The sequence below is a fragment of the Balaenoptera acutorostrata genome, chromosome 11 (genome assembly GCF_949987535.1).
Source record: "Balaenoptera acutorostrata chromosome 11, mBalAcu1.1, whole genome shotgun sequence".
Classification (NCBI taxonomy): Eukaryota; Metazoa; Chordata; class Mammalia; order Artiodactyla; family Balaenopteridae; genus Balaenoptera; species Balaenoptera acutorostrata.
The window spans coordinates 62,310,298-62,335,826 of record NC_080074.1 but is presented as its reverse complement, the minus strand read 5'-3'; the positions used below and the strand labels follow the sequence as shown (position 1 = coordinate 62,335,826).

General features: G+C 41.3%; 2 protein-coding genes across 6 annotated transcripts in view; one reads left to right on the top strand and one right to left on the bottom strand.

Annotated features, from left to right (window-relative positions):
* The window catches only part of LOC103017265 (cyclic AMP-dependent transcription factor ATF-7), a 91,703-nt gene that overhangs the window by 19,371 nt on the left and 46,803 nt on the right, over positions 1-25,529 (bottom strand). For all 5 annotated transcript variants that reach the window (XM_007179474.3, XM_028165773.2, XM_057556265.1 and 2 more), the window contains exons 3-4: positions 7,970-8,066; positions 1,561-1,679 (exon numbers count right to left, since the gene is read on the bottom strand). In XM_007179474.3, coding sequence (XP_007179536.1) covers positions 1,561-1,679; positions 7,970-8,066 — 216 coding nt within the window. The remainder of the gene's footprint in view (positions 1-1,560; positions 1,680-7,969; positions 8,067-25,529) is intronic.
* LOC103016986 (potassium voltage-gated channel subfamily E member 3-like) lies at positions 4,245-4,544 on the top strand. Its single transcript, XM_007179472.1, has one exon. It carries the CDS (start codon positions 4,245-4,247, stop codon positions 4,542-4,544), a length of 300 nt encoding a protein of 99 aa, XP_007179534.1.

Here is a 25,529-nt window from a genome sequence, read left to right as displayed (position 1 = left end):
GGGATGAGGTAAGGAAACTGTAAAATAAAATTATACCACATAGGTTGAAGCAACTGATTGATGAGGGACCTGGGTCTCTGAAGAAAAAGAAGGACAAGCACACTGTGGCTAGTTCTGCTGTTTGAAAGGAGAACTACAAATATATGCCACTGTGTTTCCGCACTTTCTTTTAGTTTGCAGGAGACAGCACGAAATGAAGATCACAGAAAAGCTATGGAACTTGGAAAGACCCCCAGTGATAAGAAAACTTCATTCTTATAATTTAAGATGGATGAAAAAATCACGCACAAACTCTCTTGATTTATCTGCTATCTCCCTCTTAAGAGGGAAAGAGCTCCTCCTGGAAATTTTTTCTTATGTCTTGGCTTTCCTATATTCTGATGGGATTCCATGCCTCACTGTACCATGCAATTATGGGAGGTACATGTGTTAATGTATATATGTTTTGAGACAGAGATACTGGAATTTTTTTCTGAATTATTATGGAACACAGACATGATTTTACGTAGTGACTAATAACCCAGAATTCTAATTCTAAAGTAAACTTTGACCTTCTCAATTTCCTTTTTTTCCAAAACCCCTTATTCCATGGGAATTATTTTTCTTTGACTCTGCTTCTTGAACTATTTCCTCTCTTCCACACTAAAGGATTGTCTAGGGGTCTTGAATATAAAGGTTAAAATCAGAATCACAGCACCTCAGAATCTAAAGTGATTCCAATATTTTAATCCTCTCTACAATATCTATACTAAGTGGCCTACATATAATTGAACACACTTTGTGATAGCTTCCTATCCTGGTCCTATTTCTACCCCTGGGGCACAGAGAATATTAAGTTTAACCCCTTTTTTACATGAAAGCTCTTCAACTAGCAATGTTTGAAGACTGCAATTTTGTTCCAATAAAATTTCTTTGCCAAGCAAAACGTCCTCAGTTTCTTTAAATGTTCACAAAGTGACCTAATTTCTAGTTCTTTCATCATCCTGGTTGATATCCTTTGAAAGGCTTTAAGAACATCCTTCCTTAAGCTTAATGTCTTGAATATTACTAGAGAGCTACTTGAAGGTAAGAGCAATATACACTGAAACAAAGAAGAGTCGAAATTCAATAAATGTTTATTGATTGGCTGATTGAGTAAAACAGTCCAGGTGAGAAGACTGATTAGCTCAGAAAAGAGTGGGATTTAGCAAAAAAGATGTTATCTAACAAAATCTGAGTAATTTATAATCTTTTTTAACATCTTCAACATATTCAGAACAAAAATAATTAAAAAATAGATTACTGAACAATGCTCCACTGGAAGGGCAAGAAGACTGATTTTTGATGAAGATCCAATACTTGTGCTGGTCCATCATCTGGACCACCTAAAGACCTGAATGGCTGACGAGGATCTGTGAGTACTATCTGGTTCTACAGAACCAAGCCCATAATCTTGTGCTTTAACCAATTAAGCAAATTAATTAATTATTAACTTGCTTAATTATTAATTATCCCAGGGCACAATGAAAGTTGCCTAGATCTGAACACTACCAGTTTTTCAGCAAAAGTCCCGTCTCTTGCCTTTTTTTCATCCTCATCTGCAGCTTTCTTGAATTCATGTTCAAAGGAGCTAGCTAGTTCATTGAAGAGCCCCACCTCTTCACAGTTCTTCAGGAATCTAGTCGGAGTAGGAGTCTGATCTGTAGACATGAAAAGAAAAGGAACCTCTATTTTAGTTTTGACCTGAAATTAAAACTTGAGAGCACATACAGAACACATTTTTATTCTTCTATTTGGAGAGAATCTCTGTGTTCAGACAAATTTGCTTTAATGGAGCTCTAGTAAGTAAAGACTGGTGTTAGACCACCAGAGGGTGTCTGTGCTGTGTTGCCTCAAGGCCAGCAGAGGGAAGTCAGAACAATGTTTTTGTGTGACTATCTATGTACCACCTTTCTCCCAGAGGCTGGTTTCAGCTCCCTCACCCCCAAACAAAACAAAACCGCCCACCCAGGTGGAGTCTGTGAAACCTCCAGATAGGAAAATCAAGTACAGTTAAGTGACATTTTCTCTTTACACTTACTCCCTGCTAGGTCTGAAGTGAGTAGGTATACGCAGATGGACGTTAAAATCTGATGAGGAGGGCTTCCCTGGTGGCGCAGTGGTTGAGAATCTGCCTGCTAATGCAGGAGACACGGGTTCGAGCCCTGGTCTGGGAGGATCCCACATGCCGCGGAGCGGCTGGGCCCGTGAGCCACGGCTGCTGAGCCTGCGCTTCTGGAGCCTGTGCCCCGCGACGGGAGGGGCCGCGATAGTGAAAGGCCCGCGCACCGCGATGAAGAGCGGTCCCCGCACCGCGATGAAGAGTGGCCCCCACTTGCCGCAACTGGAGAAAGCCCTCGCACGAACCAAAGACCCAACACAGCCAAAAATAAAAAATAAATAAATTAAAAAAAAAAAAAAAAAAAATCTGATGAGGAGAAGAAACTGAGGATCAGATGGTTGAGTCTACTTGCTAAAGCTACCAAGTAAGAAATGGTGCCTTGTCTTTCAGTTGTCACTGAGGTAAGGGTCTATTACTTTCTGAAGGCATTCCAGGCAAATCTAGGGTCTGGGGAACAAGACAGCAAGATCATGAGCTAGAAAAGGAAACTGCAAACAATAGAGCTCATTTCATAGAGACTTGGGCCTGAGAGCAAATTCGAGAAACCAGGATATTTGGATTTAGATTTGCCAGCCAAAATATCCTCTCAGAGGCTGCACAAATCTTTCCTCAGCACAGTGCCTCTGCCCTTGGGAAGAGGGAAGTCTCTTGGTAAGCCATGGGAACTTTTTAAGCGACCTGAATTTTAGATTTGAGCTTCTCTCTCCCCACCCAGTTTTTCTAGTTTTTCTCTCTTAGGTCAGTTGAATCTTGTTCCCTGGTCCTAACTCTATTATGACAGTTTTCCTTGACATACTAATCACCTCAGGGATTCATCTCATACTCTAAACCACTAAACTGAATGATAGGGATAGAACAATGTTGAAATGATATTTTAAGGAGTGAGACCTGGGGCTAAAATCGTTCCTTCTAGCATGATCAACTGGGAATAGTCCAGTGGGATTTTCCATGGAAACAACATAATTTATTTTTTATTTAAACAAAACCTCTTCTGAATCAGAGTGTTTGGAAAAATTACCACTACCTCCCAAAATAGTTTTAAAAGGTTCTCTGGCAGCTTTGGTTGGCCAACGATAAAGCCACTTTCCCTCCATCTCTGGGTGAGTGGAGGTAATATTCCCTTATGCTTAGAAAGTACTTCAGTAAGGGCACATAAAAAAGTCACGACTCAAGTGGAAGAGGACAGGGCAGCTAAGGGCATGGCTATGGCAGAAGAGGGTCTTTTGGATCTCTGGTCTGAGGCTCATATAAACTTTTCCCATTCATGAACAAACAGCCAAACAGCCAAAACATGTATAAGAAAACCCTTAGCCTGCTCTGATGATTCCAAAGAAATCAACAGGTATTTACTGAATACATTCTGTGTTTTGGTGCTATATGCATACACTTGTATGTATATTTGGGGGAGGGGGAGAGATAGGCGTATAGGAGCCTGGGCCAAATATAAGACATGGTTCTTGCCATAGAGAACTAAGAGTATGTTTTTTAGTTGAGGAAATCAATTTATATATATAGTTAGTATCATAGTATACAAAAAATAGGTGCCATGTACAGTAGAGAATAAAATTGTTATAGAAACTAAATAAAGACAAATTAATGACAGCAGTTAGGAAAGGTTTCAAGAAGCGGGACTTGAGCTGGGCCTTTAAAGAATGGCTTCAGATGGTAGAGAAGAGAGGAGATTAGGAAGATAAGAGGAGTAAGTCAGGTGAAGGCACAGAGAGAGGCAGGGTATGGGCACCAATATATAGATGAGGAGAAAAAGGTATGTTCTAGGTCAACTTACATCCCATGTTAGGGATGTAAGTTGCATCTAAAGTTGGGTGGGGCACATAGTGGAGGGGGTGCAGGCAGTGCTGAGCTCAGGCTCCGAGCAGAGGGGCTGGCAGAGTGCCTTGGGGTGCAGTGTGGGGCACCCGCGAGCCCAGGGCGAGGTGTCCAATGAACAGACGGCGCCCCCGGGAGCCTTGCCCACTGGCAGGACTACAGAATGGTACCCCTAAATGGAGAGAGATTACAGGGCTGATCAGAGAGGACGAGAAACAAGGAAGGCTTCTGAAGGAGAGCATCCTCCGATTCTTCCCCCACCTGAATCCCTGTTGCTATGAAGACCACCAATGGGACTGAGACCTGGTATGAGAGCCTGCACACTGTGTTGAAGGCTCTAAATGCCACTCTTCACAGCAACTGGCTCTGCCGGCCAGGGTCAGACAACCTGACTGAGGAGAGGCAGGCCAGCCTACCTGGCCGCGATGACAACTCCTACATGTACATTCTCTTCATCACGTTCCTATTTGCTGCCACTGTGGGCAGCCTCATCCTGGGATACACCTGCTCCTGCAAAGTGGATAAGCGCAGTGACCCCTATCATGTATACATCAAGAACCAGGTGTCTATGCTCTGATGCTAAGAGCCCGGGGATGGCAGAAGATAAAGATTCCTGAGGATTATCTTGTGGGGCCCCCAGAACTCAGCCATGTGTTACATCAGGCCTCAGAATCCTAGTCTTGTAAGATCAACAAGAAACAGTGCTAAGGGAGGTCATTATTGGGGTAGGAGTAGAGGATCTGGCAGACCTAGGCCTTGTGGATAAGGACTTTTTCCAGCAAAGATAGACTACAGACAGTGGGAGCCCTCTGAACAAATACATAAAAGTGGCAGGAACTCCCTGGCGGTCCAGTGGTTAGGACTCTGCGCTCTTCACTGCCAAGGGCCTGGGTTCAATCCCTGGTCGGGGAACTGAAATCCCACAAGCTGTGCAGTGTGGCCAGAAAAAAAAAAAAAAAAAATATATATATATATAAAAGTGGCAACAGATGATGACAAATGAGTGTTCTAGTGGCCGGAGTGTTGGGGGCTAGGGGTTAGAGGAAGTTGTAGCAGAGGGAAATGAGACAGGAAAATGCCCTGAGGACACATTTTTTAATGTGTTACCTTCAATGACCTGAGAAGCAGCAATGATTATCCCATAACACAGACAGGAAATCTAAGTTATGTTACTTATTTATATTTTTTCACATTTTATGTTTTTCAGCCCATTTAACATTTGTGATTTTATCCCCTGTGAGGGAAGCAGAGCAAGTGCCATTCTGCCCATTTGGGCCAAAGCAGTGCCATGACTGGAACCCAGGTTCTCTGGTCTCCTTGCCTAGTGCTTTGCAAAACTCTGTGCTACCTAGGAGTGGATCTAGGCCTGAAACTTATATAATTCTGGGGGGGCCCTCCTTAAAAAAAAGAATTTTAAAATATCTTATTTTTGCAAGTATTACAAAAACATTTCACCATGTTAATACATTGTTAGGGCCCCTCCTAAGATCTTAAGAAGGAACCATGTGAGTACAGGGCCCTGACTGTTAAGCCTCATTAGCTCCATGGTCCCTGTGCCCCTCCAGCCATGTCCCAGTGCCTTTCCCAGCCCCATCTCCAGTCCTGGGGACTTCACTACCTCTAAGGCAGCCTCTAACATTCTGAATGAATTCTGTGAGAAATTTTCTGATATCAAGTTGAAATCTACTTCTAGAAGATTATTATCACACCTAGAAGATTATCATATTAAAAGAGGCAGGTACCTGATTCAGTGGAAAGAGAACCAGCCCTGATTCTACTACCAGTGTGGTGTATAAACTGGCTAGACACTTAAAAATAAATAAATAAAATAAAATAAAATAAAGTTGGGTGGACACCATGGGGCTAGGTTATAGAAAGCCTGAAAACCCAAATGTAAATAGCCTTAAAGTAAGAGAAAACAGGAAGATAATGACAGATTTTGAGCAGAGAAGAATTTCAGGAAGTCTGGCTTTTCGATAGAATGAAAGGTGGATTAGAATGAGAGACGAGTCAAGGAGGCCAGCTAGGAGACTATGGGGGAGTTCAAGCACAGTGACAGTGGATGGCAGGAAGAGCAGAAAAGAACAGAACAGTCAGAATTTGAAGAAAGAATAAAACAACTCAAGATTTTGATAATACTGATATCAGTGAATAACAAAGGAGAGGAATTGATTTAGGGCAGGGGTCCCCAACCTGCGGGCCGTTACCGGTTCGAAGCCTGTTAGGAGCTGGGCCGCAGCAGGAGGTGAGCGGCAGGTGAGCGAACAAAGCTTCATCTGCTGCTCACCATCGCTCCCATTACCACCTGAACCCTCCCCCTACCGCCCCACTCCCACCCTGCCCGCGGTCCGAGGAAAAATTGTCTTCCATGAAACTGGTTCCTGGTGCCAAAAAGGTTGGGGACCGCTGGTTTAGGGGACAAGGAGTTCCCTAATTGACAGTCATTGACATGAAGATTTGAATGACAGAAAGACAGCCAAGCAAGTGTTCAGTAAGGCACTGAAATACATGTGAGATAACCAGGTCTTAATTTAGAGATATGAGAATCACCAGACTAGATAGGATAGCTGAAGTGTGCAATGGGGCGAACACTCCAAAACAGAACGTGAAGAGTAACAGGAAAACATTTTATCTCCTTGGGATTGTCCTGTATCAATTTCTCTCCCCACTGCTGAAGGGCGGCATAGGCCTTTCCATGCATTTGGAATAACCTCTCCAACTTGATAACCTTGACCCAAATTTAACTCTTTCATAAACTTCTCCAATCAATTTCACTTAATAATAATTCTCTTAGTATCGATATTGTTTGTATTATTCACTTATACTTGACTGCAAATACTAAAAATTTTTTTCATATATACATGCCCTGACAATAAACTTAAGTATATGTTGCCTACATATATGTTTACGCCCTCTCCACTCTTTCCGAGGACCTCCCCCAGGCTTTCTTAAGGATCATCAATGACAATGTCCCCAACTCGAGTCTTTTTCCAGGAATTACAATCCACAAGCTCCAGCAAAGTGCCTGGTGCAAACAGTAGATACTCAACAAATACTTGCTGAATTAATAAGGAACAGGAGATCTGTAGTGCAAGCCCCTTTCTTCATGTACAGAAGTATGGTAGGAGGTTCTCTCTTTCCTTCTCTGTGTCTCAGGCAGCATTGTGGCTAGTAGTACTTAGAGAAATTGTGCCTTACCTGAGTTATTAACTGATATAATACAATAATCACCAACTAAATCCCCCACTGGTTAAACATTGGGGTAAGCTTGCTTTAACTCAGGCTAAATCAGAACCCCTCATGGTATCAAAAGAAAAAGCCCATTTTGGTTTGTCCGTTTGTCTAGGTGAAAATGGCACAACAGAACTGCTGCACGGTTTGAGAGGAGTTGCTGAGAATGCTCCCTTGAGAATGGCATAGGTAAGCAAAACAATATCCAAAAAAAACAGTGAGAGGTTCCAGGTCACCCAAATTGGCCTAGAAAAGTCACACTGACTAAGTGTCTTGTTTGTCCTCAATGGTGTCTGGGTTCATAAAGGGAAGTTGAATTTACAAACTGACAATCTGCCTACTGGGGGTGGGGGGAAGACGACACTGACACCCAGTGGAAGAGAAGTAGCCAGGCTAGGTCGGCTCTCTTGCTTTCTTTTGTTCACCCCTTCACTGTGGGTAGGGAGAAATGTCAAAGGCGTCTTTTGTCTGTAAATCTTCCAAAGTCCTAATAAAAAGAAGGCAAGGAGGGAATAGACTGAAAGAAAGCTAAGACAAAACCTCAACACACCCACCTCAAAAACCACAGAACCCAATCGTATTAAAAACTGAGAGTGGAGGACACAATAGAAACTTGGGAGCTTTTAGTGTTCCTTTTTCCTGATTAAATGCAGATCACATAAGGGCTCTTAATGGGAGAAGGGGAGTACAGCTCCCAGTACATCTGGTCCCTGGTATTAATCTTAACTGTCTGGTGATATCAAGGCACATGGCTTCTGGGGCAGCAAATACCTGCAATGATGACTGAGTCAGTTCGGGCTGGGCCAAATTTCAATGTCATCTCATGCTTGTGTTTATGAACTGCCAGGTGGTCCTCGTTTGTAAATCTCTGAAACGAAACAGAAACAGAGATGTGAAAAAACAATAAGCCATTCAGTGCCTTTTTAAAGTGTCCTACCAAACATCCTGCAACAAGGTTGGTCCCTGGAAAGAGGGACTGGAGAAGGAATAGAAAAGGAGGAAAAAATGGAAATGATGGAAAAGGAGGAGATGGATTAAAAAAGAGAAAATAGGGAAGGAGAAAACGAAGCACTAGAAATCTTGGAGGAGAGGGTAAGGGGAAGACCGTAGCACCAACTGCTCTGTAATATCAGGTCCAAACTAGAGAAATGGACAGATTGTTGGTGAAGTGGGATCCAGGAAGGAGGTTCCAAATGAAAAAAACATTAAGGCAAACTCGTAGCAAACAAGGGGAAAATAATTTTTAATAAAAATAATAAAGAAAGGAGAAGGGAAAGGCTGGGTACTAGTTGGTCATCACAAAAATAGGAAATTCAGAATGAAGCTCTCCACAGTGGGGCTGAATTGGACTGTTTATGAGGGGGCTAACAGGGAGATAAATTATGCAGGATTAGGAGAACCATTTAACTTCCTGGCCCCCACAGTGCTGCAGCAGGCGTCTGCCCAGATCTTTGGCTCAGGGTTTTAATGAGCCAGGATGGAGCTGTAGAGGACAGAGGCCCAACGGCCAGCAGTAATGGCACACACCAGCCCCATTGGCCAAATGCTGTCTCCCTTCATCGGGCAGCCCGCCTGGGCTCCATCAGCCATAAAGGGGCCAGTGCAATGTTGTTGGCTATATAATGGTAGAATAAAAATGCAAGCAAAAAATTTTTGTTAGGGTAGGGAGAAGCCTGTGGCCAGGATGAGGGAAGGGAAAAAGGAGATGGTATAGAGATTTTATTTATTTAGGGGTTTGGGTGAAAGGACAATGAAAATGTGAGGCTAGGTCAGCCTCAGTTTATGACTAAGTAAGACAGGGTTACTGGACAATAATTTATGCTCCCACCCCTTCTTCAGAAGGGGGAGGTGAAGGGAACAGATGAACAGCAGTAATTCAGAAGAATGATACACTCAAAATTCCCTTTGAGGCTGGCTGGCTAGTTCCTTCATTAAAACATGCCTGCAACACAGTAACAGCTTGGATGCTGCAGTTTTCCACAGCTCTTTCACCAGCCAGGCTCCGAAACATGGTGCTATTTGTCTTTTTGTTTCTAAAAATAATGATTGGTTAGTCCTCTTTTTACACTTTCCTCATTAGATAGATACATACTTCCCACCAAAACTATACCTTTAGCCCTCTATCCACAGCTCTTCCTGACTGCAAACCAGACAGGAGTTGGCCCCATCCTAGCACCTATCCAGTCAAGAAAGCAACACTGAACTGTTTAAATTCCTTTATTTTATCTAAAAGTAGCTTTTCCCAAATTTGCTCTGAGTCCTATCATAACTAAAGCCAGCTTAAGACTTAAAATCCTTCCAGGCTAGGCCTATAGGCCTGAAGGGTGAAGGAAAATTTCAATTAAAATATGAAGAATCAAGAAGTAAAACAGTCAAAAGAACACTGCCTTAGTGGTTTCCAATGGATCTAGGACAAAACCGGATAAAGTGTGGGGATATTTAGCCAAGAACTTTAGTTTTCTCTATCGATGGTGAACCGTAGATATCAACTTTTTCAGTCACAGATTTTTCCTAAGGAAAGAAGGGTGGGGGTGGGAAAGGGGGGGAACAGTCTGTTAACCATGGGTATATTTCTAGGTTAAACAAGTCACCGTGGAGGGTCTGGGATTGCTGGGTAGTCGGTAAAAGGAAATGAGCAGAACTAGTCTAAAAAGGAGGAAAAACCATCATTTTACAAGGATAGGAAGAGTAGTGGATTAGACGGGTATACGTTTTCCAAATGTAATGGTAATAACAATCTTTTTTCAAAAATACGTTTATAGGTACTTCAAGGAAATTTCCTGTAGGTAGCTTTAAAAAATTGGCACAATGTTCCAGAATACAGAAGAATGACTTTCAAGCAAGAAAGTCCTTTTCTACTATTGGAAATATAGCTTACCCAAAACTGCTTGGAGGAAGATTTTATTTTATTTTAGAATTTATTTTATTTTATTTATTTATTCATGTTTGTTGGCTGCGTTGGGTCTTTGTTGCTGCACGTGGGCTTTCTCTCTAGTTGCGCGAGTGGGGGCTACTCTGTTGCGGTGCGCGGGCTTCTCACTGCAGTGGCTTCTCTTGTTGTGGAGCATGGGCTCTAGGCGCATGGGCTTCAGTAGTTGTGGCATGCCGGCTCAGTAGTTGTGGCGCACGGGCTTAGTTGCTCCGTGGGCATGTGGGATCTTCCCTGACCAGGGCTCAAACCCGTGTCCCCTGCATTGGCAGGTGGATACTTAACCACTGCGCCACCAAGGAAGTCCCTTGGAGAAAGATTTTAAACCTCCAGGTTTTGCTCTGGTTAGGATTGTTTAATATTTTAAAAGGCAACTCTGCTTCTTGTTACAACTTCTCTGCACAGTCATTTATCCTCTAGTTCTTGTTCCTCTCTGCTGCACACCCCCCCACTCCCTTCCACACCACCCTATTCCCCTTTGAGCTCTTTATTTTTTCCAAATCAAAAGCTGGGATATGAAGAGGACTGAAGGTGGCTGAAGGGATCTCCCACCCATCAGCATCTCAGAGGGTTTTGATAACTGTGAACGTGGGTAGAAAAAAAAAATCACGTCTTTATTTTCACTAAACTCTAACTGAAATTTAGCATTCCTAATTCATAATAGAAATTGCACATATTTTCATATCACATTACAGTTATTATAGATATCTCAAAATAGCCTTTATACTCATCACTACTTCAAAATTATGATAGTCACTAGACCTACCACTAGAACTTATAGACAGCATTATGCTTAAAAAAGCACATGTTACATTATCAAATATTTTAAAAACATTTTAAATAACTATATATCAAAATAATTGCTTCCTTTGTAATCCTGTGTCTTTTTTTTTTTTTTTTAGATGAACCAACTTTGCCTTTTATAAATTTATTTATTTATTTTTGGCTGTGTTGGGTCTTCGTTTCTGTGCGAGGGCTTTCTCTACTTGCGGCGAGCGGGGGCCACTCTTCTACGCGGTGTGCGGGCCTCTCACTGTCGCGGCCTCTCTTGTTGCGGAGCACAGGCTCCACACGCGCAGGCTCAGTAGTCGTGGCGCACGGGTTTAGTTGCTCCGCGGCATGTGGGATCCTCCTAGACCAGGGCTCGAACCTGTGTCCCCTGCATTGGCAGGCAGATTCTCAACCACTGCGCCACCAGGGAAGCCCCCTATGTCTTTTATTTTACTGATTTAAAAATATTATTCTGGGAAGGGGTTCATAGGCTTCACAAAACTGCCATTGGGGATTATGACACCACAAAAGTTAAGAATCCCTCCTGACTAAATCAGGTAGTATGCTTCAGAGGATGAGCCAAAAGGGCAGAATTTTAAGAAGCAGGGCACTGGCCTGGTCTCGGCTCCAGTCACCTCTCCCTGCTATTTCTAACACAGTTCTTGTATGGCCAGAGTAGGAGGGAGAGAATAAAAGTTTACTTAAGTTTTTTTTTTTTTTTTAATCAAAGTGAACATCACTCTGGCTATGATTTTCATTGTTCCTTATATTCTCTCTCGTTTATTAAGAGTTAACTCAAGAATTCTCTAGATCAGTCTTGAACCACATGCTTAGGAAACCACCCCTCTAAAAGCAATTTCTCAATTAAAACATCTAAAATTATTAAGTGATAAAAATTTGACCTTATTAAAAACAATAGATTAGGGGCTCCCAAAAGGATTTCCTTTTTGAATTATTGCCCATTTAAAAATCTAGCTCTCCCATTTGTTAATACCCTTAGTGGGTCTTCCTTTGTTTTTTGCTCTTACCTATGACTAAGGTTTCGGCAAACAGCCACTCAATTTAGGGAACATTCCCTCAATTTAGGGAACATTGTAGGGTAAATAATGATAATTATCAATAAATGTGTAGATATTCACCATCTCCAAGAAAACTGAGGGCTGATATTATTCAAAATGGGGGCTAAAGAATTTGAGTTACGGTGGATCAGGAAGGCATTTTTTATGCCTTGGGAGAAGATTTGAATAGCAACACAATAAAGTTTAGAGTCTTATTTGCTCAAGTAAGTGAATCAGGGCAGCTTCTTGGCATAAATGGGAGAGGGAAAGTATTATGTGCTAATTTGCACCCTATCTATAGACCAAGATGATTTAGATTTGCCCTATCCAATACGGTAGCCACTAGCCGCATGTGGCTACTGAGCACTTGAAATGTGGCTAGTCTAAATTGAGATGTACTGTACTAAGTCAAGGACTTAGTACAAAAAAAGAAAAAGAGAATGTAAAATATCTCATTAATTTTATTTTGATTATATGTTGAAATGATAATATTTTGAATACACTGGGTTAAATAAAATATATTATTAAAATTAATGTCACTTGTTTATTTTTGATTTTTAATATTGCTACTAGAAAATTTAAAATTAGATATGTAGCTTGCATTTTGTGATTTGCAATATATTTCTTTTGGACAGCTCCGACCTAGATAACATGCTCGAAGATCTAATGGGAATTTTAATCATGTGCCAAACTTGATTCTTTTTTTTTTTTTTTTTAATTTATTTTTTTGGCCGTGCCACGCGGCTTGTGGGATCTTAGTTCCCCGACCAGGGATTGATCCCAGGCCCTCAGCCGTGAAAGTGCGGAGTCCTAACCACTGGACCGACAGGGAATTGCCCAAACTTGATTTTTCCCCCACAAACACATTTTTTCTAAATACAGTTTATACTATATGGCAGTGGTTCTCAACAAGGGGCAACTCTTTCCCCGACATTTGGCAATGTTTGGAGAAATATTTGCTTGTCACAACCTGGGGGATGTTACTGAACTCTAGAGGGTTGGGGCCTGGGATGCTGATATATATCCTATAATGCACTGGCCAGCTCCCCAAAACAAAAAATTATCTGACCCAAAATGTCATTTGTGTCTCTGCTGAGAAACCCTGCTACAAGATAACAGGGAAAGAAAGAAACAAACAAACCAAAAAAAGGGCTGTTTTTTAGTTTCCCTTGCCAAACTGCCAACACATGTTTTTGGATCTGAAACTTGGAAGGAAAAAAACACAGGCAGAAAACTCCCAACCTCATTTCATAAAATGGCTGATGTACTACTGATCTGCAAATACTTAAGATAGGGAAATTAGGAAGATGGAGACAGAAGGTACTGTAATTAGGAGAAAAGACTAAATGGAATTCTCATGCACTGCCTTGTTAGTAGCAAGGAGATAACACAGAAAAAGCAAATCAAAACAATTTTGGCTACTTCTGATTTTTACTCCCCAATGGAGGAAAAAAAAAATCAAGAAAGAAAATCTTCTTAGTTTAAGAAATGTTAAGAAGCATAAAATGGAATATCAGGACTATGAGGAAGTCAATCTGAAAAGTGGTATTAGTATTAGAATGGGCAGTGAAAGTACAGTTTTGATAAAAAGTTTCCATTTCTAGGAAGTTTCATTCTCACCCATCCTTTTGTGACGAGCAACTGGAACCCTGGGACTTCCCTGGTGGTGCAGTGGTTAAGAGTCCGCCTGCCAATGCAGGGGACACATGTTCGATCCTTGGTCCGGGAAGATCCCACATGCCGCGGAGCAACTAAGCCTATGTGCCACAACTACTGAGCCTGTGCTCTAGAGCCCGCAAGCCGCAACTACTGAGCCGGTGCACCACAACTACTGAAGTCCACGTGCCTAGAGCCCATGCTCCACAACAAGAGAAGCCACCGCAATGAGAAGCACACATACTGCAATGAAGAGTAGCCCCCGCTCGCCACAACCAGAGAGAAAAGCCCGCACGCAGCAATGAAGACCCAACGCAGCCAAAAAATAACAATAATAGGGACTTCCCTGGTGGCGCAGTGGTTAAGAATCTGCTTGCCAATGAAGGGGACGCGGGTTCGAGCCCTGGTCTGGGAAGATCCCACATGCCGCTGAGCAACTAAGCCCGTGCGCCACAACTATTGAGCCCGCGTGCCACAACTACTGAAGCCCGTGCACCTAGAGCCCATGCTCCGCAACGAGAAGCCACCGCAATGAGAAGCCCATGCACCACAACAAAGAGTAGCCCCCGCTCGCCGCAACGAGAGAAAGCCCACGTGCAGCAACGAAGACCCAATGCAGCCATAAATAAATAAATAAATAATTTAAAAAAATAATAATAAATTAATTTAAAAAAAAAAAGAAAAGAAACTGGAATCCTACCTACTAGCAAACTGACAAAATAAGCAGAGCTAAGTAAAAAGTTAGGAATGGCTTGAAGAACAAGCATGGTGTGAACTGGAAATCAGGAATACATGTCAATGAATGAAGCCTTAAATTTTTTAAAAAATTTATTTAATCTATTTATTTTTGGCTGCATTGGGTCTTCGTTGCTGTGCACGGGCTTTCTCCAGTTGTGGCGAGCGGGGGCTACTCTTCGTGCAGTGCGCAGGCTTCTCACTGCGGTGGCTTCTCTTGTTGCGGAGCACGGGCTCTAGGCATGTGGGCTTCAGCAGTTGTGGCACGAGGGCTCAGTAGTTGTGGCTCATGGGCTCTAGAGCACAGGCTCAGTAGCTGTGGTGCACAGGCTTAGTTGCTTTGCGGCATGTGGGATCTTCCCGGACCAGGGCTCGAACCCGTGTCCCTTGCACTGGCAGGTGGATTCTTAACCACTGCACCACCAGGGAAGTCCCTGAAGCCTTAAATATTTTAATTTTTTAAAAGTTGATGTATAATGTATACAAACTGTAAAAAATCTCAAGTGTACAGCTCAATGAATTTTTATATAAGTATATGCTGGTGTAATTACAACCCAGATCGAGAGATGAAACATTTCGGGCACACCAGAAGGCCCCCTCATACCCTACTTTTCTTAAGCTTTTAAATGAAATAATTATATAAAACACTTAGTACCTGGCATACAGCATGTATTCAGCTAGTTCTCTCCTCTTTCCCTTTTTAAATCTCAAGGCAGACAGGTATTGTAGTAAAAATTAGTTTTTCTTTGTAGAATAATTCTGAATAAGTCAGTGCTTAGAGTTCTTTTCCTAATCCCGTTAAGACTAGTCTCCCAGAAGCTTTGTGAAACAGCAACACTAAACAGAACTGAAGAGAAGGCTCAGGGCAAATGAGAGCTCAGGCCAAACTAAAGCTAAATGTTTGTCTATTGACTCTGAGCCAAGCACAAGCATATGGGCATCAGAAATGTAGTAGTTTCAAGTAAATCCTTGGTAAAGTTTTGTGACTAATGAAATTTCTGTGCAGTATGCACTCAACCCCTAGCCAAATTCATTCCTGAAATGTTGTTTTTGGCCACCACACCTCCAGTTTCCATGTGGATTTGTCTCACATTTAAAAATGCTCTTATATCCTGACCTATGATTAACTCACGTCCCTTTCCTTGTTTTAGAAGAGTAGGCTGGGGGAAGGAGACAAATCAGAACTCTTTAGTTATTAGGAAATGAGCCCTGAATGCCTAAACTATCAGGGAATTGAGTTTATACTTATGATAGTCTGAAAGTCACTTACACTGAAACCTAACTACTCTCTTCTCCAAAGTTTGTGGGTTTGGCAGCACTTCATGGACAGAATAACTTTCTTTTATTACAGTATCTACACTTGGGCATATTCTGATCAAAGAAAATAGTTTGAAAAAGCAGGAGAAAACTGAGAACTATAGGTAGAAAGCTATAGAATATAGTGATATTGGTGCTGAGTAGGGTGGCAAGAATAGCTGACCTTTTTTTGAACACTATTTAATCACTTCAACTGATCACATATCCTGAAAGAAGAAACTGGGAGATCGGCAACAGTCTTAATAAGGCTTCTCACCCTCACTGCAGAGCTTCTATTCCCAATGCATCATTTATATTTGGGAAAGTGGGGAAAGGGAGAAGGGAAGGGACTAAATACACACACCTCAATCCAACATAACTTTCGTTTGTACCTTAGTCAATCTTAGGCTCCTGCTTTCTACTTCAAGATGCTGCTGTTTACGAAATGAGTCACACATCCTGCTTTGAATGCTTCATGGCTCTTGAATGAATCATTTCAAAGTACAGGATTGTTCAACAAATAAATACAACCACAGCAGCAGCAGCTCATAGGCTGCATGTGTGAGCAAGGTAATTTATAGAGGGAAAATAAGAACAGGAAACTTCTTCTCAAAATATTCTAAGAGAAAATGTTGTCAGGGGAATGAAGGAGTATAAACTAAAGGGAGAGGGAAAAACCCACCAAACTGTACCTAAGGTAAATTTCTTTGTCTGTGGATTGAGGAATTTTCTGCTTGGGGAAGGCTGTTTGAGTGTCTTAAAGAGAAGATTCTGGCAGCTGACTAAATTAGTCCATTGTAAAAAGAGGAATTTTGAGAGGAGAGACATTATTTTATAGTTGGTCTAGCAGAGAAGCCATCTGATAGAATATATGCCCCTCAAGGGCAAGAATCCTCGTTTGTTTGCTCGTGGAAGTATTCCAAGCACTTAGAACAGTACCTGCACATAGTGGATGCTTAATAAATACTTGTTGAATAAATGCCAACTAGCATATCTCATTAAAGGGCTACAAAGCATCCCCAACTTATAAAACTCTTATCCATGTGTACAATGGTAGGAGTATTTTCATCATCAACATTCAAAAGGAGAGTTGATATTGTAAACACCAGCTCTTTCCTATGGAACTAAAGGCTGGGCCCAGTGAGGACCAAGAATACCCTAATGGGAGGAGCTTAGAATAAGAAACAAATAGAATTTCAAAAATTAAGACAACAGGAAAAGGTCAAAATGGCAGCAAAGGGGATTTAAATCATCGGGAAGAATTTCTTGACTTGGAGGGTGAGGGGGCTGAAATCACTTCGAAAGGAGATTTTAAAGGAAGGTAAAATCTATTAGTTTTCTGGTCCTCTTGTATTTTTTGTAAATGATTTTTTTTAAAGTAATTTAATATTTTATTTATTTATTTTTGCCTGCGTTGGGTCTTTGTTGCTGTGTGTGGGCTTCCTCTAGTTGTGGAGAGCGGGGGCTACTCTTCAGGAGGTGCGCGGGCTTCTCATTGCAGTGGCTTCTCCTGTTACAGAGCACAGGCTCTAGGCATGTGGGCTTCAGTAGTTGCAGCACACAGGCTCAGTAGTTGTGGCTCGCGGGCTCTAGAGCACAGGCTCAGTAGTTGTGGCGCACAGGCTTAGTTGCTCCACGGCATGTTGGATCTTCCCAGGCCAGGGCTTGAACCCGTGTCCCCTGCACTGGCAGGCGGATTCTTAGCCACTGCGCCACCAGGGAAGTCCCTGGTCCTCTTGTATTTTTATAACTTTATTTTCTCCTATTCTTCCACTAACACTTTCTATCCAGGTCAGTCTCTACTGATCTGCAAAATCCACCTATTTTCAATTTTGTGCCTCCACACAATCGCCCTATTCTCAGACATGCCTTCCTCTCTCCCTTCAGTTTGTCCAAATACTACAACTTTCCAAGGCCCAGCTGAAATCCAATTGCTTTTTGAAAGCTTCTCTAATCTTCAGTAGTCTATCTTTCCTGAACTTGTATGGTACTCTGAACAAACTGCACCGTATAATTTAGAATTCTGGTCTACATGGTCTCACAGTTTTATCCTTTAAAGTAGACTATAAACTACCAGAGGGTTAAAAATGTATCCTACACTTACTCCTTTTTTTTTTTTTTTTGGCCATGACACGTGGCTTTTGGAATCTTAGTTCCCCAACCAGGGATTGAATCTGGCCCCGGCAGTAATATCGCCTAACCACTGGACCGCCAAGGAGTTCCCCTACACTTATTCCTTACCTTCCCCACCAACCCCATGTTGGGGCTTAACCCCGTGGAGAGCACACAATAGGCACTCAATAAATTCCTTTTTCAGTGATTAGGTCAAGTTTTATATAGTGGTATGAGAAAAACTGTTGAAAAGCTTTATCACCTTTAGATTCTAAGACCTTTAACAGGGCACACTTTCAGAATGATCTGATCCCTTTCCATCTCCATTTCCAAAGTATATTTCATCATGCAAATAAGTGAGAATCGGTGTATCCTTCCCACTGTGTTGTTAGACACCAGATTCCCTTTATTACAGAAAGGCACTTAGGACACTTGCAGTACACTGGAGTTATATTGCTGTTGTATGAAAGGACACTGTGCCATGTCTTGTGGGTCAATTTACTTTCTTTGGGTATCTGAGTCCATTGCTGAACTTTATTACCAACTAAAATGCTCTGTGCAAAAAATGTCAATTCATCAACAGCAACCTTTTCCTTCTTCACTCCCCAAACCACTAGTGGTAATTTTAACCACATCCTTTTAAGCATTTTCTTTTAGGATCTCAATTACTTGAATTTTATTGGGCAGAATATCAGCATCCCACAGGAGTCAAGCCATGTCAAGAACTGGATTCCTCTTTTTACAAAGTTTACCCTGGAGTATCTGACAAGAGGAAAAGGTATATTCCAATCAAATCAACAAACCAGTTGGGGGTTGGGGAGTGGAAAAATGATATTCAAACCCACAGTCAACACTGAATTGCTGGATCTTCACTGTTAGGATCTGGGATTAACATTAATGCATTATTCCATAACAGACAGACCAATGATGCAACTATTCCTCTAAGTAGCAGAAGTTTTAAACACTCAGCCACACCCGATCACTCATTTTATTTTCGTTCCTGTTCCCTCCTCCTGTTTATGACAAATGTGAAAAATCATGAGCCCCATGGGTGGTATCTTTTGCCTAATAAATCACAGCAGAAAGGAAACAAGCTCCAAAGGTCATACAGGCCAACTCCAACCAGGGATTGGGCAGTGTAGAAAAGAGTGTGGCAAATATAATTTTTTGTCAGTTTAACTGAGGAAAATTAGGTATTTTAGTTTTATTTTATTTATGAAGCTTGTTTATTATAGGATTGAGAAATATAATTTTACTTCAGGTTTCAATATACTTAGAAAGTCCTGGTCATCTCAACTTCCATGGGATTCCCTAGTATCATAGGAAAGCAGTTAGTGTAAATCTTTTCTCCTCCTCCTCTTGCTCTCTTTTATTTTTTTATTGTGGTAAAATACATATAACATAAAATTTACCATATAAACCATTTTAAGTGTACAGTTCAGTGGTATTAAATACATTCATATTGCTGGCAACCATCACCAGCATCCATCCCCCATAACTCTTTTTCTTTTTTTAATTTATTTTTGGCTGTGTTGGGTCTTCATTGCTGCGTGTGGGCTTTCTCTAGTTGCGGCGAGCGGGGGCTACTCTTCATTGCGGTGCGTGGGCTTCTCACTGCGGTGGCTTCTCTTGTTGCGGAGCATGGGCTCTAGGTGCGTGGGCTTCAGTAGTTGTGGCACGTGGGCTCAGTAGTTGTGGCTTGCGGGCTCTAAAGCGTAGGCTCAGTAGTTGTCGCGCATGGGCTTAGCTGCTCCGCGGCATATGGAATCTTGCCAGACCAGAGCTCGAACCCATGTCCCCTGCATTGGCAGGCAGATTCTCAACCACTGCACCACCAGGCAAGTCTCCAACACTATTTTGTAGAACTGAAACTCTATACCCATTAAACAATAACTCCCCATTCTCCCCTCCCCCCATTCCCTGGCAACCACCATTATACTTTCTGTCCTTATGATTCTGACTACTCTAAGCACCTCGTATGAGTGAAATCATACAGTATTTGTCTTTTTGTGACTTATTTCACTCAGCACATCTTCAAGGTTCCTCCATGTTGTAGCATATTGCAGAATTTCCTTCCTTTTTAAGGCTGCATGATGGCCCACTGTATGTATATTCCACATTTTGTTTGTCCATTTATCAGTAGATGGACACTTGGGTTGCTTTTGCATTTTAGATACTGCAAATAATGCTATGAATACAGTTGTACAAATATCTCTGCTTTCAGTTCTTTTGGGTATATACCCAAAAGTGGAATTGCTGGATCATATAGTAATCCTATTTTTAATTTTTTGAGGAACATCATATTGTTTTCCTCATTGGCTGTACCATCTTACATTCCCACCAACAGGGCAGAAGAGTTCCAATTTCTCCATATTCTTGCCAACACTAGTTATTATCTGTTTTTTTTTTTTTTAAGTAACCATTCTAATGGGTGTGAAGTAGTATATCATTGTAGTTTTGATTTGCATTTCCCTAATGATGAGTGATATTGAGCATTTTTTCATGTGCTGGTTGGCTACTTGTATATCTTCTTTGGAGAAACGTCTATTCAAATTTTTTGCCTATTTTTTAAAAAATTAATTAGTTAATTATTTTTGGCTGTGTTGGGTCTTTGTTGCTGCGTATGAGCTTTCCCTAGTTGCGTTGAGCAGGGGCTACTCTTCATTGCGGTGTGCAGCCTTCTCATTGCAGTGGCTTCTCTTGTTGTAGAGCATGGGCTCTAGGTGCGTGGGCTTCAGTAGTTGTGGGATGCGAGCTCAGTAGTTGTGGCTCGTGGGCTCTAGAATGCAGGCTCAGTTGTTGTGGCGCACGGACTTAGTTGCTCCATGGCATGTGGGATCTTGCTGGACCAAGGATCGAACCCATGTCCACTGCATTGGCAGGTGGATTCTTAACCACTGCGCCACCAGGGAAGTCCCTCGCCTATTTTTTTATCAGGTTGTTTTTTTGTTGTTGCTGAGTTTTAGAAATTCTCTATACATTCTGGGTATTAATCCCTTATCCAATATATGACTTGCAAACATTTTCTCCCATTCCGTAGGTTGCCTTTTTACTCTGTGGACATTGTCTTTAAATGTACAAAAATGTTTTAATTTTAATAAAATCCAACCTGTCTTTTTTTTTCTCTTACTTGCTCCTCTGGTGTCATATCCAAGAAACCACTGTCAAATCCAATATCATGAAGCTTTTGTCCTATTTTTCTTCTGAGTCTTATTTTTCTTCTAAGAGTCTTCTACGAGTCTTATACATAGTTGTTACATCTTCTTACTGCACTGAAACTTTTATTAATATATAATGTCCTTCTTTGTCTCTTGTAACCCATTTTGATCTAAAATCTATTTATTCTGATATTAGTAGAGACACCACTGTGCTCTTTTGGACACTATTTGCATGGAGCATCTTTCTTTATCCATTCACTTTTTTAAAAAATACATTTATTTATTTATTTATTTATTTTTATTTTGGCTGCACTGGGTCTTAGTTGCAGCACGTGGGATCTTTGTCACGGCACGTGGACTTCTTAGCTGCGGCATGTGAACTCTTGGCTGTGGACTTCTTAGTTGTGAAATGAGAACTCAGTTGTGGCATGCATGCAGCATCTACTTCCCTGACCAGGGATTGAACCTGGGCCCCCTGCATTGGGAGCACAAAGTCTTACCCACTGGACCACCAGGGAAGTTCCCATCCATTCACTTTCAACCTGTTTGTGTCTTTGGGTCTCAAGTGAGTCTCTTGTAGACAACATACAGTTGGATCATATAAGGTTTTTTGTTTTGTTTTGTTTTTATTAAAGTATAGTTGATTTACAATATTGTATTAGTGTCTGGTGTACAGCAAAGTGATTCAGTTATACATATATATTTTTTCACATTATTTTCAATGATAGGTTATTACAAGATACTGAATATTGTTTCCTGTGTTATACAGTAAATCCTTATTGCTTATCTACTTTATATATAGTAGTAGTGTGTATCTGTTAATCCCATACTCCTAATTTATCCCCCCATTTCCTTTGGTAACCATAAGTTTTCTAGGTCTGTGAGTCTGTTTCTGTTTTATAAAGATTCATTTGCATTATTTTTTAGATTCCACATATAAGTGATATCATGTAATATTTGTCTTTCTCTGTCTGGCTTATTTCACTTGGCATGATGTTCTCTAGGTCCATCCATGTTGCTGCAAATGGCAATACTGCATTCTTTTTTGGATCATGTGTTTTTATCCATTCTGTCAATCTCTGTCTTTTGAGTGGAGAGTTTAATCCATTTACATTTGAAGTAATTACTGATAAGGAGGAACTTACTTCTGTCATTGTGCTATTTGTCTTCCATATGTCTTATAGCTTTGTTGCCCCTCATTTCTTGCATTACTTTCTTCTTTTGTGTTGATTTTTTGTAGTGAAAAGTCTAAATTTCTTTCTCATTTCCTTTTGTGTATATTCTACAACTATTTTCTTTGTGGTTACCATGGGGATTACATTTAATATACTAAAGTTTTAATACTCTAATTTGAATTTATACCAGCTTAACTTCAGTAACATACAAAAACTCCACTCCTTTACAGTTCTCTGCCTACCCCTTTCAGTTGCTGATGTCACAGAATTACAACTTTATACATTGCAGACCCCAAAACATAAATAATTTTTTAAAATGCATTAATCTCTTAAATTACATGAAAAACAATATTTGAAGTGACAAACCAAAGTTACAGTAATACTAGCTTTTACAATAGAAATTTTTTTCCTTAAATGTATTACTGTCTTAAATCATGTAGGAAACCAAAAGTACAATTACAAGTCATTCATTCTTACAGTAATAATATTAGCTTTATAATTGCCCATGTATTTACCTTTTTTGAGATTCTTATTTTTCCCCACAGCTTTGAGTTACTGTCTAGTATACTTTCATTTCACTTTTCAAGACTCCCTTGAGCATTTCTTGCAGGGCAGGTCTAGCAGTCACGAACTCCCTCAGCTTTTACCTCTGTGGGAATGTCTTAATTTCTCTCTCACTTTTGAAGGGCAGTTTTGCTGGATATAGGATTCTTGGTTGACAGTTTTTTTCTTTTAGCACTTTGCATATGTTTGGTCAACTGTTTTCTGGCCTCCAAAGTTTCTGATCAGAAGTCTTATAATCTTATTGATGATTCCTTGTATGTGATGATTCACTTCTCTCTTGCTGCTCTCAAGATTCTTTCTTTGTTTTTGGCCTTTGAAAGTTTGTTATAATGTGTTTTGGTGTGGGTCTCTGAGTTCTTCTTCCTTAGAGTTAGAGTTTTGTTTTTTTTTTTTTAATTTTTTTTTAAAGTCTTTATTGAATTTGTTACAATATTGCTTCTGTTTTATGTTTTGGTTTTTTGGCCCTGAGGCATGCGGGATCTTAGCTCCCCGACCAGGGATCGAACCCACACCCTCTGCATTGGAAGGCAAAGTCTTAACCACTGGTCTGCCAGGGAAGGCCCCAAGAGTATGGGCTTTTTGGATGTTTATAGTTATGTCTTTCACCAAATTTGGGAATTGTTCAGACATTATTTCCTCAATTTTTCTCTCTGCCCCTTCTTCTCTCTTTCTCTATTCCCTCCCTCCCTCCTTCCCTCTACTTCTGGAACTCCCACAATGCATATATTTGTCTGCCTGATGGTACCCACAGGTCCCTTAGGCTTTGCTTGCTTCTTGTCAGTATTCACTTTCTGTTCTTCACACTTGACAATTTCCAAATGCCTGTTTTCTTTTCTTTTCTTTTTGGCCTCGCTGCACGGCTTGCAGGGTCTTACTTCCCCAACCAGGGATCAAACCCGAGCCCTGGCAGTGAAAAGGACTGAGTCCTAACCACTGGACTGCCAGGGAATTCCCCAAACTCCTATTTTCAAGTTCACTGATTCTTTCTTCTAGCCGGCTCAAATCTGCCTTTGAATCCCTCTAGTGAATTTTTCATTTCAGTAACTGAACTTTCAGCCCCAGAATTTCTTTTTAGGTTTTCTATCTCTTTATTGATATTTACGTTTTGTTCATACATTGTTTTCTTGACTTTCTCTACATCTTCCTTTAGTTCTTTGAGATTTAAGACAGGTGTTTTAAAGTCTTTGTCTAGCAGATCTGCCATGAGGTCTTTCTCAGGGACAGTTTATGTTGATTTTTTTTTTATCCTTTGAGTGGGCCATACTTTGCTGTTTCTTTGTACGCCTTGTGGTTTTTTGTTGAACACCAGTCATTTCAATCTAATAAAACAGTAACTCTGGAAATCAGATTCTTTTCCCCTTCTGCAGAATTTGCTAATTTTTGATATTGTTTTTGTTTTTATGATTGTTGTAGGGTGTCTCTGTGCCAAGGATCAGCATGAGGTGTAAATTTAATGTCTTCTCAGGTCTTTTCTGACACCTTCCCTAGGCATGCACAGTCACTTCCTAATTTTCCCCATATATGTGGCTGTTTCTGAATGTCCTAGACTTTAATGTCTGGCTTCCAAAAGGGGAAAAAAGTGAAAAATGAAGGGGAGAAAAAGGGCACAGGCCCTTTAAATCCCCTAGAAGTCACTTCAGCCAGAGAGGGAGGGGCTTGTAAACAATGTGAAGAGGTTCAACAAAATGGCTGCCTGTCTACACCTCTATGATCAGAAGCAACAATCAGCACCCAGAGCATAGATCTCTGCTACTTAGAGGAAAGGACCTTTTTGACCATCCTAGCTCCCGGACATGCTGTGTGCAAACTGCTCTAGGAACACATGCACAGATGCCTGGCACTGGCTGAGGGTGGGGGGATGGGTAGCTGCTACTGTGCTGAGCTGAAATTGACTGAAATGAACCACAGTTTACCCTCCAATTCTTCCCCTAGAAGTTTCAAGCCTTCAACAGACTCCAAATTTCCAAAATAGTTACATCAGACAGATTCTGCCAGTGCAATTGTTGTCTATGTGGGGAAACAGATTCTTGATCCTTTCTACTCTGCCACCTTCCCAGAATCCCTCTTTCTCTCTTTTTTTTTATTATTAAATTTATTTATTTATTTATTTATTTATTTATGGCTGCGTTGGGTCTTCATTGCTGCACACGGGCTTTCTCTAGTTGCGGCGAGCAGGCGCTACTCTTCGTTGTGGTGCACGGGCTTCTCGTTGCATTGGCTTCTCTTGTTGCAGGCATAGGCTCTAGGCCTGCGGGCTTCAGTAGTTGTGGCACGCGGGCTCAGAAGTGTGGCTCATGGGCTCTAGAGCGCAGGCTCAGTAGTTGTGGCACACGGGCTTAGCTGCTCTGCAGCATGTGGGATCTTCCTGGACCAGGGCTGGAAGCCGTGTCCCCTGCATTGGTAGGCAGACTCTCAACCACTGAGCCACCAGGGAAGTCCTCCCTCTCTCTTTTTAATACTATTTTCGTGTGACTTTTTTCAGTAAGGCCATAAACTAAATTCTGTGTCCAGTGGCTTTAAAACTGGAAATCTGTATGGCTTATCAGGCCTCTCTGGCCCTGAAATGACTGTTGTCAACTAATGCCTTGCATACTAGATTCCTTGGGGGAAGGTGGGGGGTGGGTGGGGGTGGGGAACAGAAATGGAAGAGGTTTGGGAAAGACACTATTAGTTTCTAAACCCAACCCTCATTCCCAACCCTTCTCCCTTGCTTGCCTCCCATTATAAAGGCTGAAAAGCCAGATATTCATTTTTCCAGTTTCCCATGGAGCTAAGATTAAACCCATCATACAGTTCAGGCCAATGAGACACAGAAATCCACTGGGGGTTGGGGCAGAAGACTGCATTTCTGGGATAGCATTTGCTTCCTTACAAAAG

Excerpts from the sequence above, each read along its gene's own strand:
- LOC103016986 (XM_007179472.1), top strand. The coding sequence starts at position 4,245 with ATGAAGACCACCAATGGGACTGAGACCTGGTATGAGAGCCTGCACACT.